General features: G+C 49.5%; 6 protein-coding genes and 1 non-coding gene across 7 annotated transcripts; 2 read left to right on the top strand and 5 right to left on the bottom strand.

The window, feature by feature from the left end:
• Positions 1-409: 409 nt before the first annotated feature.
• On the bottom strand, positions 410-496 carry PC9H_006756. The gene has a single exon. It is a non-coding gene; the product is annotated as a tRNA-Asn (tRNA).
• A 53-nt stretch (positions 497-549) lies between these two features.
• On the bottom strand, positions 550-2,228 carry PC9H_006755 (uncharacterized protein; the record flags this gene model as incomplete). The annotated part of the gene is made up of 8 exons (XM_036776298.1): positions 550-725; positions 776-847; positions 901-1,019; positions 1,071-1,229; positions 1,285-1,596; positions 1,647-1,774; positions 1,823-1,966; positions 2,019-2,228. The coding sequence occupies 8 exons, from the start codon at positions 2,226-2,228 to the stop codon at positions 550-552; spliced, it is 1,320 nt and encodes a 439-aa protein (XP_036632317.1).
• Positions 2,229-3,409: 1,181 nt separating this feature from the next.
• PC9H_006754 (uncharacterized protein) lies at positions 3,410-4,930 on the top strand (the record flags this gene model as incomplete). The annotated part of the gene is made up of 1 exon (XM_036776297.1): positions 3,410-4,930. The coding sequence occupies one exon, from the start codon at positions 3,410-3,412 to the stop codon at positions 4,928-4,930; it is 1,521 nt and encodes a 506-aa protein (XP_036632316.1).
• A 211-nt stretch (positions 4,931-5,141) lies between these two features.
• On the bottom strand, positions 5,142-7,254 carry PC9H_006753 (uncharacterized protein; the record flags this gene model as incomplete). The annotated part of the gene is made up of 6 exons (XM_036776296.1): positions 5,142-6,460; positions 6,515-6,536; positions 6,587-6,616; positions 6,675-6,813; positions 6,868-6,998; positions 7,051-7,254. The coding sequence occupies 6 exons, from the start codon at positions 7,252-7,254 to the stop codon at positions 5,142-5,144; spliced, it is 1,845 nt and encodes a 614-aa protein (XP_036632315.1).
• Positions 7,255-7,741: 487 nt separating this feature from the next.
• On the bottom strand, positions 7,742-9,673 carry HER2 (Trimeric GatFAB AmidoTransferase(AdT) complex subunit; the record flags this gene model as incomplete). Its single annotated transcript, XM_036776295.1, has 9 exons — positions 7,742-8,138; positions 8,192-8,324; positions 8,370-8,562; positions 8,611-8,738; positions 8,792-8,874; positions 8,924-9,016; positions 9,071-9,220; positions 9,267-9,363; positions 9,421-9,673. 9 exons carry the CDS (start codon positions 9,671-9,673, stop codon positions 7,742-7,744), a joined length of 1,527 nt encoding a protein of 508 aa, XP_036632314.1.
• Positions 9,674-9,817: 144 nt separating this feature from the next.
• Positions 9,818-11,426, top strand: PC9H_006751 (uncharacterized protein; the record flags this gene model as incomplete). The annotated part of the gene is made up of 5 exons (XM_036776294.1): positions 9,818-10,313; positions 10,370-10,618; positions 10,677-10,756; positions 10,808-10,995; positions 11,051-11,426. The coding sequence occupies 5 exons, from the start codon at positions 9,818-9,820 to the stop codon at positions 11,424-11,426; spliced, it is 1,389 nt and encodes a 462-aa protein (XP_036632313.1).
• Positions 11,427-11,535: 109 nt separating this feature from the next.
• On the bottom strand, positions 11,536-14,454 carry PC9H_006750 (uncharacterized protein; the record flags this gene model as incomplete). The annotated part of the gene is made up of 7 exons (XM_036776293.1): positions 11,536-12,915; positions 12,967-13,111; positions 13,159-13,456; positions 13,509-13,861; positions 13,918-14,195; positions 14,251-14,322; positions 14,374-14,454. The coding sequence occupies 7 exons, from the start codon at positions 14,452-14,454 to the stop codon at positions 11,536-11,538; spliced, it is 2,607 nt and encodes an 868-aa protein (XP_036632312.1).
• Positions 14,455-14,654: the final 200 nt, after the last annotated feature.

Here is a 14,654-nt window from a genome sequence, read left to right as displayed (position 1 = left end):
CCAATAGAAACGAGAGTATAAAAGCGATCCTCCAAAGAGGAAGCCAATTTAGTGTTTGACACGTGTGAAATTAGGTACACGGCATTGCAGGGCAACGTACAACGATTAACAGCTGCAATTGTTGTTGTATTGCTTGAAGTTTGGGAAAGGAGATCAAGGCGGAAATGCAAAATACGGAGGGGTGGTCAAACCAGACACACTCATGCTTTAAGGAAGACTTACGACCTCCTCGGCGGAGGGCGTTCTTTCCCGCTGCGCTCGTGAGTCCCTCGCAAGTAGTATAGAAATGAGCCAAACTCACAACAAAGCAATGCTCTCTGGGCTTGGATACAGAGCGTGATCTCAAGCGAGAATCTCTTCGTGAGCGCCGTGCTTGTGCAAGCAAAAATACTGTAAGTCAACTCTTTTGCTGCCCCGGAGAGACTTGAACTCTCGATCTTCCGATGTCACAAGAGAAATAACAGTCGGACGCCGTAACCAACTAAGCCACGGGGCATACATCCACGTGCACTATCCTTGCCTTTACAATGTTGTCTAGATGCGAGGTGGCTAACTGCCTCTGCAAAACACCAATATCGTCGAGGCAGCTAAACCCCCACAGAAAACCAAGACCCCAGTGAATACAATTAATCCGTTGAAATGTGCCTGATCTACTACGGGAAGGAATACGCCAGCAGTCGGGGTACCAGCAATATTGGCGACGGCAATGACTAGAAAGACCATCCCTGCGAACAATCAGCAATAATCATTCAACATTGTTCGCATGAGGACGCACCAAGCCGGGCTCCATAGTTTTCTCTGGGGACGATAGTAGCGATATACGCTGGGAGAAGCGATACAAAAGCGCCTAGGATCCACAGTATCAGCAGCCGTTAGAAGTAGAACAATAACACGAGTCACCGGAAAATAGGCCGTAAAGTGCGCTAAAAAGGGTGATGGGCACTGCACCGCGGGATGGCAGCCACATTCCTAGGACCAAGATCCCGGATATGTAGGTGGCGGGGATAAGAACGTTTAGGCTAAAGGTGATGATGAGTAACGGAGGGGGGCTTCATACGGATGGAACGCACGGGCCCACGCGATCGGCCAACAAACCAGGAATTATTCGTGCGGGCATACCACAGGCATTCAGGATCGCTAGCAGGTTTCTTGATAGCGTGCGATCAACCCCGTGGTAGTTTGCGTAGGTCTCAATGTAGAAATACGGAATGAATAGCGCATAGAATAATCTATAAGCCAATGACATCAGCCACTTCATTCTGGGAGCGGATATGCAATACCCACAAAAATGCCGCTGCGCAGATGAGGGTATATTTAGGATCCTTGAAACCTCTCAAGTCAACTGCAGATGATAACGACATATTGCCAAGTAGCGGCAGCCTTGTACGCATCGTCAAACATGATACCGAAAGACATGTCAGTGTCACAAAGCCAGCGATACGCATTGCCCAGGGAAATCCTGTCTTGCGTATAAGATTCTGGAATATCAGTGGGTAGACTACCCCGCCCAAAGAAGACCCGGATGAAATGATGCCAATCAGAAGGGATCTCCTCCTGCGGAACCAGTGGGACACTATAGCTAGCGATGGCGTAAATCTATTCCAAAATTAAATACAGCAGTTCAAGCGGAAATGAAGTCGACTCACACCAACGCGTTTCCGACGCCAAAAAGTAAGCTTTGTGTTAGAAAGTACTGATACGGCTGCTCAGGTTGGCAGAGAGATGTCATCATCATGGAGAAGACGGTGAGAAAGGACCCTAGTGGTAAGATGATCTAGAGACGTGATCAATGTATACCATTTGACGAAGAATTGCGACATACCTCAATTCCGTAGGCGTCAAATATGCGACCAACGAAGGGGCTAAGTCCATACAGAAGAAACAACTGCAAGGCTCCGATGAGCGAGATTGTCGAAGACGATGATTTCGTGAGCAATGTCGTTTGGTAGTACTCTTGGAAGACGCCCTGAGAAGAAGGTTGATGAGTGACTGGGTCTAATTCCTTGCCGTTGACTCACGAAGGAGTTTACCACGCCGAAAGTGGAGAAGAGAGCTAGAAACGATCCTAGTGCAACCGACCACGCTTGGTAGCCTCCTTCAGGAAATGTCTCCAGAGATTTAATCGAAGCAGTAGAGGGAGTTTTTGCAAAGATTGTCGCGCTGGCAGTAGGATCGGCGGATGCATACTCGCCTAGCTCTTGAGGGGAAGTGTCACGTCCACTACTCATAGCTCGGCGTTCGAAGGGGACTCAGAGAAAAAGAGATGATCATGAGTAAGGCAACGACTAGCCGATTTTATGGCGAAATCGTGGTGAATCCTTTTAGACCGCGTAGAACGTCGACCATCTATTTCCATCAAAGACGGATGACTAAAGATCACTCCGGAATTGGAACGGGAACAGAAACCGGGGCTTCTCAATTAACGCGGAAAACGCGTTGGTCGTGGCTCCAGTTCCTATGCTATCGCAGTGATAGTAGTCATACGCGACGTAGAGCCGGACGTATTCCTCAATCATCACAGGGTATCGCGTTGCTTTTCGCCAGCCTTGGTAGTGTAGTGTTCTCCAAGTCGTTAGTGAGTCTTTCTCCTTTAATATGTGGACAGAGCGCCGAATACCGAGCAAAGCTGAGATGGGGTACCTAGTCTGGAACGTTGGGAGGTAGGCTCAAAATAAATCGACAAGGTCAAGAGAAGGTACGATGAGGAGGCCCGAGGTCCGATCTTTGTCGCCTCATATCACGTGCGCGTTCAACTCCCGCGATTCAGACTCCGCTCGATTGTCATCAAGTTCAAATGTTCAAGGTCGCAAAGTTGTATTTCTTCTAAGAGTATGGACTGTTTATCGGTTCTTATCATTGACTTCGCTTGAGGACAGAACTGGAACTGAAACCGTGTTTGGCTGTTCTGCGTTATAGGTCTACTCTATTTACGTGCGCTTCACTCGGTCCGTCGCTCCTCAAATCTCCATGCATTGATGATATGAGACAGTCAGCGTTGTGGTCGCGAGCGTACTACCCCATGCAGTTGATTCTTACGCGGAGTCCGTGTTGCGCTGAATCTGACCTGCGTGCCGTGACGACAACTCCTTACTATTTATTATTTGAGGTTTCAGGCAGCCCGTTAGCGAAGTGCGTATCCGGCCAGAGATAAAACCTGAATCCTGGGCCTCGGCTAGCCCCTCTGCGCCATAGCTATTCCATAACCTATGGCTCATATACCATCGCTTGTACGAAGCGAAGTACACTTTATAGCCATACCAATGCGGCTCCGATAGTTGATAAATCGGTACGCCATCCCTTACTTCGGATTTCGTTTCCTAATATTACTTTCAGATGATCTCAACTCTATATAAACCGAACGTCATCAGGATATTCTACACCCCTCTCCATCGTAATAGAACTCGATCACATGTACAGTATGGCACAAACGTGGGTATCAGGCGTCATGGAATCTCTCTCTGGGACTAACAATATCAGCAGGCATTCTCCTCGTCAGGTAGCCATCGTCGGAGGCGGAATAGCTGGCCTTTATGCTGGCCTCCTTCTCCAATCCAAAGGGGTAGCTGTCCACATTTTCGAGGCCAATGATAGGGTTGGCGGCCGAGTCTGGACTTACAGATTCAACGATGACAAGGAACAATTCTTCGAGGCTGGCGCAATGCGTATTCCTAAATCTCCCATTCACCGACCAGTTCTTGACATAATCTCGTTTGTCAACTCGCGACTTGGATCTAAACATGTTGAAACCGTGCCCTATATTCTCCACTCGACGGGCAATCGTGTATACGTCAATGATCGACGCCGAGACGACGGCAGCAATTTCTCCTTGTCGGACCTCAATTCCCTGACCGCACACCGGCTGGGGTTCGACTTGCCGCAACCATATACTAATATGACTGCCACTGGGCTCTTGGAACCCATTATACAGCCCTTCGTCAAGGCCCTTCAGAACGATTTCACGATTGGTTATAACGAGATCATGAAATACGACGACCTGTCCTTCCGTATGTACCTCAGGTCCGCCGCTCAATGGCCCCCAGAAGTCATCGACTTCGTTGAGCTTATGCTCTCCCAAAGCAACCAGTACTCCTTAGGCTTTACCGAAGTAATTCTTCAGAACATGGACTTCTCCACGCGAGAGTGGTTTACCATCAAAGACGGCATGGACAGGCTTCCTAACGCCATGGCACGAATAATTGGGCCCCAGAACATCACACTCAACGCCAGAGTCCGCGGCTTCGCTGAACTTCCTAGCGGTGGTATAACTATAAATTTCGACAGCTCCGCCGCCGCCAACCCCATGGATACAGTCTTCGACAACGTCATCCTGGCACTTCCACCTGCAGCAATCCGTAGCATGCTTACTCACCGGCCGAGATGGTCGCCTACCAAAGAGGCCGCTATACGTGCCGTTCATTTTGAACCACTGTTCAAACTCGGACTTCGCTTCAAAACGCGCTTTTGGGAGCGCGTTCACCGCCCGTCGTTTGGGGGACAATCCATCACGGACCTTCCTAGCCGCTGGGTCGTCTACCCTTCCAATGGGATGGGCACTCAGGGGCCCGGCGTACTGTTGACCTACTCGTGGATGACAGACGCGAATACATGGCTACCACTGTCGGATGAGGACCGGATTGATTTGGCGTTGAGGGATCTTGCCAAACTCTACCTCAAAGAAATCAACGTCTACGACGAGTTCATTGAGGGAAAGGCGATATGCTGGTCGAGCAACTGGTCCTGTGGGGATGCCATGTTTCTTCCTGGGCAACATACAGCGTATGCAAGGGTTCTAGCAACGCATGAGCGTGGCGTTTACTTTGCTGGTGAACATCTCTCTCGCCATCACACATGGATAGTTGGGGCGATTGACTCGGCTTTGAACACTGTCCGTGATATGTTGAATGACCAAAGCTTGTCTTTTTTGTCGTAGAATGTATTTATGTTCATTCTAGGCGCCATTTCAACCAGTAAAGGCTGCTCAATGCAGCCAGTTCACTGCCACCATTACTCACAGAAGTAAATATGCTTATTTATGCATGTCAAGATACAATGTGGGATGTATATATATATATGTGCGTGTTAGGATGATGAAGTGGTAATGTACTATATGAATATGTCCATATGGCGAAGATTATTGTATGTCATATAACTCCGTACTTTGCTTTCATGCAGGCAAGGTTGTCCAGCCATCTTTTCCGCAGTATTGTGCAATCCTCATTGGGGTCCACGTAGTATTCGCCAGCTCGTGCTTTAGTTGTCATAAAGTCACGCAGAGAGCGATGAACCACATGGATCGGTTCAGTGTCGTTGGAAGGGATGGACAAGATAGATTGTAGCCACTGGAGGGTAACATGGGCCTCGCCGTCTATCAGGTTGAGGAGATTCTGTAGGTCGTTTTCCGAAACAGGCTCGGGGGAAAGTATTATGGTGCCCACGATGGCACATACGCGGTCGACGTTGGGGTCTCGACCCAGAGTCTGCTTGTACATTCGATCGACACTACTGAAGACCACGCCCACATTCGGGTTATCAGGCGTCGTATCCAAGACGTCGCGGAGCTGCTTTGGAGGGTATTGGCGTATGTCGCTGATGTAGTGTAAGATGGCCGACGCCTGGATAAACGACCCGCTGGACCGCTCAACAAGAGTTGCCAATGCTTCGGGTCCTGGCCATGGCGATTGTCGAGACCTGAAGCATTCCGGATGATCTTGGTAGACCTGATCCAGACCCTGCTTGAGGTACCTTTCAATGTCACTCTGCACATCTGCCTCTTCGTCAAGATTGTGTTCCCAGTAGACCTTCTCTCTGGGCTCCGGGACGCGCTCGAACGCCTGGCGAATATAAAGCTCTTGTCTGCTTGATAGTAGGAATTTTAGGATGGGGCGACCGTTGTGCATGAGGGGATAGTTGAAGAGAAGAGATAGTATAGTCGCGATGTCTTTGGGGTTATGACATTCGTCTAACGCGTCGATGATTATGACCATAGGAAATAGGAACGCGGGAATCTTTGCCTCCAATGCGGCGAGGGGGCGAGTAATCAGTTCGGCGTAATGTTCGTCAAGGACCGCACAAGTAAGCTTGGGGTTGAGCCCCAGGATTTCGGATAGAATAGGTATAAGCCGATTGTCGAAATCACAAAGCTGCAAGGCCAGCGTGCTGAACAAACTGCAACCCGCGTGACGCGAAAGCAGGTCTCTGGAGAAGAAAAAGGAGCCCGCTAAATATCCTTGCTCGTGGCATTCTTCAGCAACGGTCTGCAAGATTGTCGATTTGCCGCTGCCGATTGTCCCTCTCAACCAGAATACTGGGGGGCCATTTTCATCGAACATCCAGTCGTTGATTCGCTTCCTGACTTGTACCCGTGTGCTTTCCATGCAAGTCACTGCGAATTTGTCTCGAACTGCCGAATTGAAGGCAACCCCCTGCACATTAGGAAGTCTATCCACGTGGAGGCGCTGACCTAGGTCAAGTCGTGATGAGACCATGGATGGCTAACGGTGGAATTGATACTCACTGATTTCTAGTGACCCACTTATCTATTCCGTGTGTTAGTTTCGACTGATTTGGTACGGCTATGGGCCCTCACCGTCACTGATGTAAAGGATGCTGTTGGGATCTGAAAGACTAGTGAGTAAGTCACTGGCTCAGTGGCTGTTGCACAATGCTGTGATTACCTGGAACCGAGACAGAGCGTTATTTATAACCCTGACCTGCTTTGTAAACAGTCCCGCATCATCAGTGCTCTCCCAAATGCGACGTGTGCGACAATGCGCGACGATTCTTGCGATCACTTGGCAAGACTCGTCGATCTCCCTGGTGATTCATATTAGCACGAAGACCCAAGTTTACTGAGGACGCAGAACGTACTTGGTCAGAGTTGCAATCGCTTCTTTCAGCGCTGGTGGAAGATTTGGGGACTTGTAGCTTTCGAACAAAGACTCGTACGAAGCTAAGCAGTCGCCAAACGCCTTGAAATCTTCTAGATTCTGGGATGCTCGCTGTTCCAAATGTTAATGCTCGCCGCCCCTTAGAGGTAGACTGTGGGCTTACATCGACGTTGTCCAAAATGAATAGGACGCCTTTGATGGCACCTTGCAAACCCGGTGCAGGAACACCATCCAGAGTATCTGCCACACCTCGTAGAACCATCCTCACATGGTTCATCACTTTGCTCGATTTCTTCGATTTGCCAGTGACTTTATTGACCAGGCGTTGGTACCACTCTGGAGGGGTGAATTTGATTTGGACATGCATGACGGTAGACGGGGTGAGGGACAGACGAGAACAAAGGATGAAGTGGCGAGCATTGCCTGGTGCTTTCAGATACCTCCGGATCGCTTACAGCATTTGTGCAGGAACAGCCTTGTAAACAACTCGGACCCACAAATATTGCCCATCTCGGAAACCCTTGTAAATAGTCGTGGCTCGTCGTGCAGAAGTAGAGCGCTCACGGACTTTGAAATACGGACACACAGCGCGCCTACGGTGTTTATTGTTGTAATTTACTTCCCGTTGCTACCAAGTAAGTTGAGGACGTATAAGTAAGTTGAGGACGTATTTGTAACTGGACAGTGGCAGAATCATTACTTGCTATAACATATGTAACGATGGAGGGCTCAGCGTGGCAGCAAACGGGCCATACTTGATTGTGAAGTTGCCAGGGCTTCGGATAATTCTCGACTGTCGGGACTCAGTACTCATCAATGAGCCTCTACGAGTCTCGAGAGACTCGAAAACACCTTTAACTCCGTAGGGACATATCTACCATCTCCCCTACCCTCAGTACCATATCATCCGATCCCCATTGCCCTACGATAGTGACACCGATTGGCCACTCATGGCTGTCCCTAATCGAGGACTCACTACGAATAGACAGCGCTGGTAACCCAGCAAGCGATGCGGGGACGGTCAACACGTCCTGGACGTATGCGTCCAAGCCTTGCTTGGTATTGTCATCTATCAGTGGCGCAGGTTGAATAGCGGTGGGATGCACAATGATGTCGACGCCATGCTGATCAGCAGCAGGAGCTGGAGGAGACACCATGAATCGTACATCAGGCGAACGAAACGTTTTGTTGAAGTCGTCACGAACAAGCTGGCGCACTCGCAGCGCTTGTTGGAAATAATTGTCGAACGCACTGGTCAAATGGCAATCAACGAAGGCCAGTGTGGGATGGGCTCAACGACTTACTCAGCGCGGAGTGCATAGGTTCCTAGTAATATTCGTTTACGGACTTCTGGTCCAAATCCTTGCGTCCGCGTCGCGGCATAACTGCGCATAGCCGTGTCGCCAGATCGCGTTCTTTGTACCGTGACGTTGAGACCTGGGAAAAATTAGAAGAAGAGTTTACATCAAGGAAACTACTGACCATATTCTACGCCGTCGTAACGAGCCAAATTGCTGCTTGCTTCAGCACACGCAATGACGTAGTACGCACTTAATGCATAGGGTGTTGAGGGCAGACTGACTGAGACAATGGTGGCACCAAGTGATTGGAACGCAGACAGAACGCGTCTTGTGGGCGTGATCACGGATGTTGCCAGTTCTGAGGGGAAATACTCCTACGTGGCGGAATGAGTGATGCACTGACTATGGCTGCTAGTACCTACCGCAGGAACGCCAACTCGCAAACCATCCAGACGTGTAGCACTTAGACGGGGAGAATGGGAACTAGCGTTACTTCGTAGCGCGTGCGAAGCAGACGTGGGGTCTCGAGCGTCAGGAACCATAATTACCTCTTCGTCATAGAGGATGAGAGAAGAGTGACGCGAATTACGCGATTCCACTTACCAGCGACCGCTCGGACCCGTTTTGTGGTCTTAGCAATAACTCCAACGCAATCCAAACTATCTGCAAACGAGACAACACCATATCTACGGGAAGTGAGCGGGGGATCAGATTTGGATGTTCGTGTCTGCTGACCTGCTGATGAGCCCATAAGACGGTTTGAATCCAGTCACACCACAGTAGGATGCCGGGAGTCGAATAGAGCCGCCTGTATCTGTTCCTAGCGCGCTACGAAGAGTAGGTCACTTCCCGGTCAGGTCGGTATCATTCTGGGGAGCATACGCATAGCACATGTCGGCAGCGACCGCAGCTGCACTTCCTCCAGAACTTCCACCTGCAGATCGTTGTTCTCTGCTCTCCCAAGACGAATCTTCATTCGGAAGTTGGAACGGGTTGACGACTGGGCCGTGGATTGAATAAGTATTCAAGGAGCTAGACAAATTGAGTTTCTCTCAACAACAGAAACGAGCGAACGCACCCCATCCCGAATTCGTCCAAGTTAGTTTTTCCAACCAAGTCGGCGCCTGCCTCCTTCAATAGTCGGACAACGGTTGCATCGTACGGGGACCTGAAATCTACACAGCACTTTTGTGTTAGGTGAGGAAAAAGAAAGAAACTGAGTTTGTTTTGACCTTTGAGCATAGCGGAGCTACAAGTCGTTGGCATTGATTTCGTACATATATTGTCCTTGACTGCGATCGCGACCTTTTGCAGAGGACCGTTTGCTAGGGCTTCCGACGCGTCCTCTGATGCTACATGGACGATCGCGTTTATGGAGTCATTCTTACGGATTATTGCTTGGCGCCACAGAGAATCAGTAGCCTTTGGCCCCAGAGTAGAGGCGTGTCTTCTAATGGGGGTGGTGGAGAGGCATCTAGAGAGCATGTGCAAGTAGTGGAGGAAGGAAACGTCTCCGAGCCCCGGGCCAGCTCCGATCGCTAGATTTGTCAACAACCTCCGATATAAACAAATCATCCGATCGTTTCTCAACCCAGCCACAAAATTTAAAATTCCAAATTTCATCTCAGAATGGCCAAACTCACATCCAAGAAAAGCGACACGCACTCGAATAAGCGAGCTCGCATTGAAGTCTCAAAAGCAGCGAAGAGAGATGCTCCGACTTCTCGCCCTCAAGCTGAACAAATAATTACTGTTGAGGCAACCTCGAAACCTCAGAAACCTTCCAAGTCAAAGGGAAAGGAGAAGGCAGCAGACTCTATAACTGATGGAGGATCTCTAGCCGATGAATCTACTACTCCACCAAGAACATTCAAAATCGTCGCTGGCTCGTACGAGAAGTTGCTCTACGGTTTGGAGGGTTCTACTACGGTCTCTGATGGTGAATTTGGTTACGAAATTCACATAAAACCGATATTCGCGTTCCCCGCCCACGTATCATGCATAAAAGCTGTTGCAGCATCCCCCAACGGTGGCAAATGGTTGGCCACAGGAAGCACGGATGAAATAATAAAAGTCTGGGATCTAAGGAGGAAGAAAGAAATCGGAGGATTGATGCACCATGAAGGTGAGTCATTCTGGAGCATTCAGTGTTTCAACATACTGATTCTCTGCATGGACTAGGGTCGATAACGCATCTGAATTTCCCTTCACGATCACATCTATTATCTGCGTCTGAGGATGGAACACTATGTCTATTTCGAGCGCGCGACTGGACAGTCCTTCGGTCGTTAAAAGGTCACAAGGGGAGAGTTAATTCAGTCGCAGTCCATCCTTCCGGCAAAGTTGCCCTCAGTGTTGGTAAAGACAGAATGCTACGGATGTGGGATTTGATGAGAGGAAGGGGATCTGCTAGTACAAAACTCGGGAAAGGTACGTCGTATGAACAACTCATCCGCATATTCCCCGTTTACGGACGTACCTCTGTTAGAGGGAGAACTTGTCAGATGGTCAATTGATGGGTCGCTATTCGTCGTGCAAGCTCAGTCGACGATAGATATCTACGATACGGTAAGTTATCCTCTCACATTTACGATGTATTGACTCCAACGCGAACATCAGACAATGTCCTTGATCCGCACTATAAATCACCCGTCGCGACTGCACGATGTTCGCTTTTGTAAACGAATTAACGGGGAAGGCGAGGTCCTGCTTGCCTGTGCTGAGGACAAAAAGACCTCGATCTACGAAGTAACAAAAAACGACGTTCCCTCAAGGATAGTGGGGATCATGACTGGACATACCAATCGGTATGTATAACTTACATTTCGATTTTCGTACGAACACAATTTTGACAGACCTTAGTGTTAAAGCAGTCGATACCTTGGCCATATCCTTGCCTGGATCGACGCCGAGCGGTAGATTAACTACCACGATTGTCACTACAGTATCTTCAGATGGCAATGTTCACGTATACGATATGGCCGCCCTCCCCTTGGACTCGACTTCCAAGGAGGTTTTGGAAATCAAACCAGCGGCATCATACAGCACCAAGGGCACCCGACTTACGTGCGTAACACTCGCAGACGGAGAAGTCTTGACAAGTGCAGTTGACTTGGCCAAGAAGCGCAAGCATGATGAAGAAGTTGAAAGTGATGACAGTGAAAATGACGATGAGTGGGCTGTGGAGGAGGAGGAGGAGGAGGAGGAGGAGGAGGAGGAGGAGAGAGAGGAGGACTGAAGTATCGATAAGACTTTGTCGTACCAAAAATGCTTCCGTACCACAACCGTAGAAACAACAAGCAGAGTGAATGAGATACAAGTAAATTATGTTGTACGTGCGCGGCATGCTACAAGAAATCAACGGCTTTTTTCCTTCCTTTCATGGACCGAGCATTGCCATCTGCATCGCTGGGCTGTACGGGATTAGTGTTCGGGACCTTTGAGGGTAGACTCTCGACGACTTCTGGCGGGGGTTTATCATCCTGCATATCTTCGTCCCCTTCCTTCTTGCCGCCCTTCTCTTTACCCTTCTCTTTGTCGCGCTTTTTCTTCTTCTTTGGCCTCTCCTTGACCGGTGTAGTACTTTCTTCTCCCTGATCCTCGTCCATCGCGAAAGATACCATGCCAGCTTTCTTCTCTTTCTCTTTCTTCCTCTTCTCCTTTTTCTCTTTCTTTTCGTCACCTTTCGACTTGGATTCTCTAGGAACGAATACAGGCTTAAAGGTGGCCAGGTCGACAGGTTCAGAGTTCTTCGCCGTAGGAGCAGGTGAAGGGCCGTTCATGTCTGGTGGTTTCGCTTCATCAACGTCCATAGCATCTGGTGAATCCTCCTCGTTGTCACTATCTTCGTCATCGCTAGCAAATATTGCCTTGAATATGTCCATAGCGGGTTTCGTATAGGTCAGGATATCCCTGCCCTGCGTTTCATCATCGCCCAAGCCAATATTCGCGAGGTCTCGCCTCCCGCTGTACCCTTTCTCAGTGATGCCCAAAGCAGCCGCGGACACTGGGTCTACAACCGTAGACTGATCCCCTTCCATATCTCCGCCAGCTGTCGTTGGATGGTGTGCAGCACTTTCGGGTGCCTTGGTCTCAACTTCAGGGTCCTTCACCCCAAACCGCTTGCACAACAATTTGGCAGGTACCCAAGGCTTCACGTCGCGAGTCAATGGCCCATACATACCTAACCGAGCAGCATGGACCTTCGGGCTGACCTTCTCTTCTGCTAGCTTCTTCGCTTCTGCCTCCTTCGCCTCAATCTCTTCCTTCGTCGGCATGTGTAGGCCCTCGTTGACTTTGGGCGCGTGCTCGACTACTGCGGCGCTAGTGAACCGCCCTGCCATAGCGCCAGATATTGGTTTAAAAATCTGGGCAGCCTTTGCGTAATCAGAGAGTTCCTTGTTAAACTCGGATATATTTTGGTCTGGTAGCGGAACCAGTTCGACAGTGGATTCCGGTGATATCTGTGTTTGTAGATAGGCATTATACCGAGCCTGCTTCACAGGATCGGTGGTGAAGGGCTGGAAGCCACTGAGAGCAGCTTGAGCGATATGCGGATCTAATCGAGTGATGTTGATTTCGTCTCGGGCTGCAGTAGGTGCGCCTGACGGAGCTGCGGCTTTGCCTGTGACCATGTTTTTCAAGCGTTCGGCATCCTTCTGGGACATATAGTCGAAGACTGATTTGGGCGCTGAAGGCAATGGCGTTTCACCTAGTATCGTACCGCGCTACCAGAGGACGTCAGTATTGAACGTCAATTCGTAGATGCGCGACCTTACGGCATCTGCTGATATTGTCGACTTCCACTTTCCGGGCCCTGCTGGCGGAGGTGGGGCCTGGACGCCTGGGCGATTCTCTTTATCCTTATCCCAGACGCGTTTGGGGTCAGGGCGCCATCCCGGCGGGGGATCAGGTAATGGAAACCTGACGATTGTGAGGACGGCTGAAGTAGAACAACAATATAAACGTACCATCTATCTTCGGCTACAGGTTTATCTGAGAGAATGAATCCAGGTAAAACGGGTTTGCCATCTTCGAAGGTTTGAAATCCTGTAGTCTTCCTCTTGAAGAGGTTAGGAAAGTGAGTATAACCAGATGAAAGAGAACTAACAGATGCATCATGGCTCCTCTGACTAACGGAAGTCTTGTCTTCATCGTTTCGATCCAGTGCGTCATAAGCTGTGCGTCGTTTGGAATGGTTGATAGTTGATTCATATATGTCAAGATCATCTTCGTCTGCATCATTTAGCGCTCCAAGACCAAACCCGGCTATTAAAACAGGACTCAGTCCGGTATATGAATAGGCTCGTGAGCTCCATACCAGCCAATCTAGGTCCAGAAGATGGCCCGGCGCCGTTGTCTCCCAAACTTTCGTTCAAACTCATACCGGGGCGATAGCCAAGTCCATGGGAGTTATCCTTTCTAGTGATAGCCAGTACAGTTGTATCACGACGAGCAAAGGAATGTTTGCTAGCTTCTTCGTCATCTTCAGGTATCGATGTGCTTCGACCACCATTGTAAGCTGCCTGAGCATCTTGTTGCTTTCTGTCTCGCCACGAGACTCTCGGCCCGATGCCTTGGCCAATCTTCCAGCCCATTTTCTTCAAAATTCGTGCACCAGCGGAGTCCTGCGGTGTGGGTAACATAGAAGCTTCCAATGCACCAGCAATGGAACTATAGAAATGAACATAGCCTCGTTTCGTGCAAGCGATTGGATGGAACAGACGTACTCAGTTTCAAGTTCGTCCTTACTTGCCCGCAATCCCGCCGTCAAGTCCATCTCATCTGTAGTATCGACAATCTTTTTGGAGTCTCGTATTTCCTGAAGGTCCTCCTCGTCCATAAAGTCTTCGGGCCGAGCTGCCTTGGCTTTGGCCCGTTCATTTCTTGACGACACAAATGTTGCAGGAGTCCATCCTTCCTTCGAGCCAACCGTGTTAAAATATCCCGCTGAGAAGCCACCAGTGAAGGCGCCATGCAATCGTTTGCGACCTTTCTCGTCGCGTACCTGTTCGCGTGTCCGATGAGCAGCAATAGTATCAACGGGTTTCAAGTATGCATACTTCTTGTTTCCATAGAGGAACAAATTCACCAGTATCCTTAGACTTCTCAAGTGGAGGTAGGGGTGTACCGATCTACAGACTGCATCAGAATTAGGGTGCATACCCAACCACCCGCGTGCGTACCAAGCAAAATGACTCATTAGCTCTTCTGCTAGAGGTGTCAACACCAAGGTCCCCTAGTTTCCGTTTGAGACGATTGCTCATTAGTCCTTCGAGCTGAGACAAGGCAACCGGTTGCCGCTCCTACCCAGTGGCAAGTGTGGTGTGAGTGTCGAGGTAATGAGAGTATATGGGCGCTTAATTGCATGGCGCGCCGAGGGAAGGTATACTAATACTTGATAGAGGACAAATCACGTTCTACGACGGATCTACAACTTAGTTCAGCGCAGTCCAGAAACCACCAT

This window comes from Pleurotus ostreatus (assembly GCF_014466165.1).
Source record: "Pleurotus ostreatus strain PC9 chromosome Unknown scaffold_4, whole genome shotgun sequence".
NCBI lineage: Eukaryota > Fungi > Basidiomycota > Agaricomycetes > Agaricales > Pleurotaceae > Pleurotus > Pleurotus ostreatus.
The sequence above is the reverse complement of the archived record's forward strand: the minus strand, read 5'-3'. Positions and strand labels throughout refer to the sequence as shown.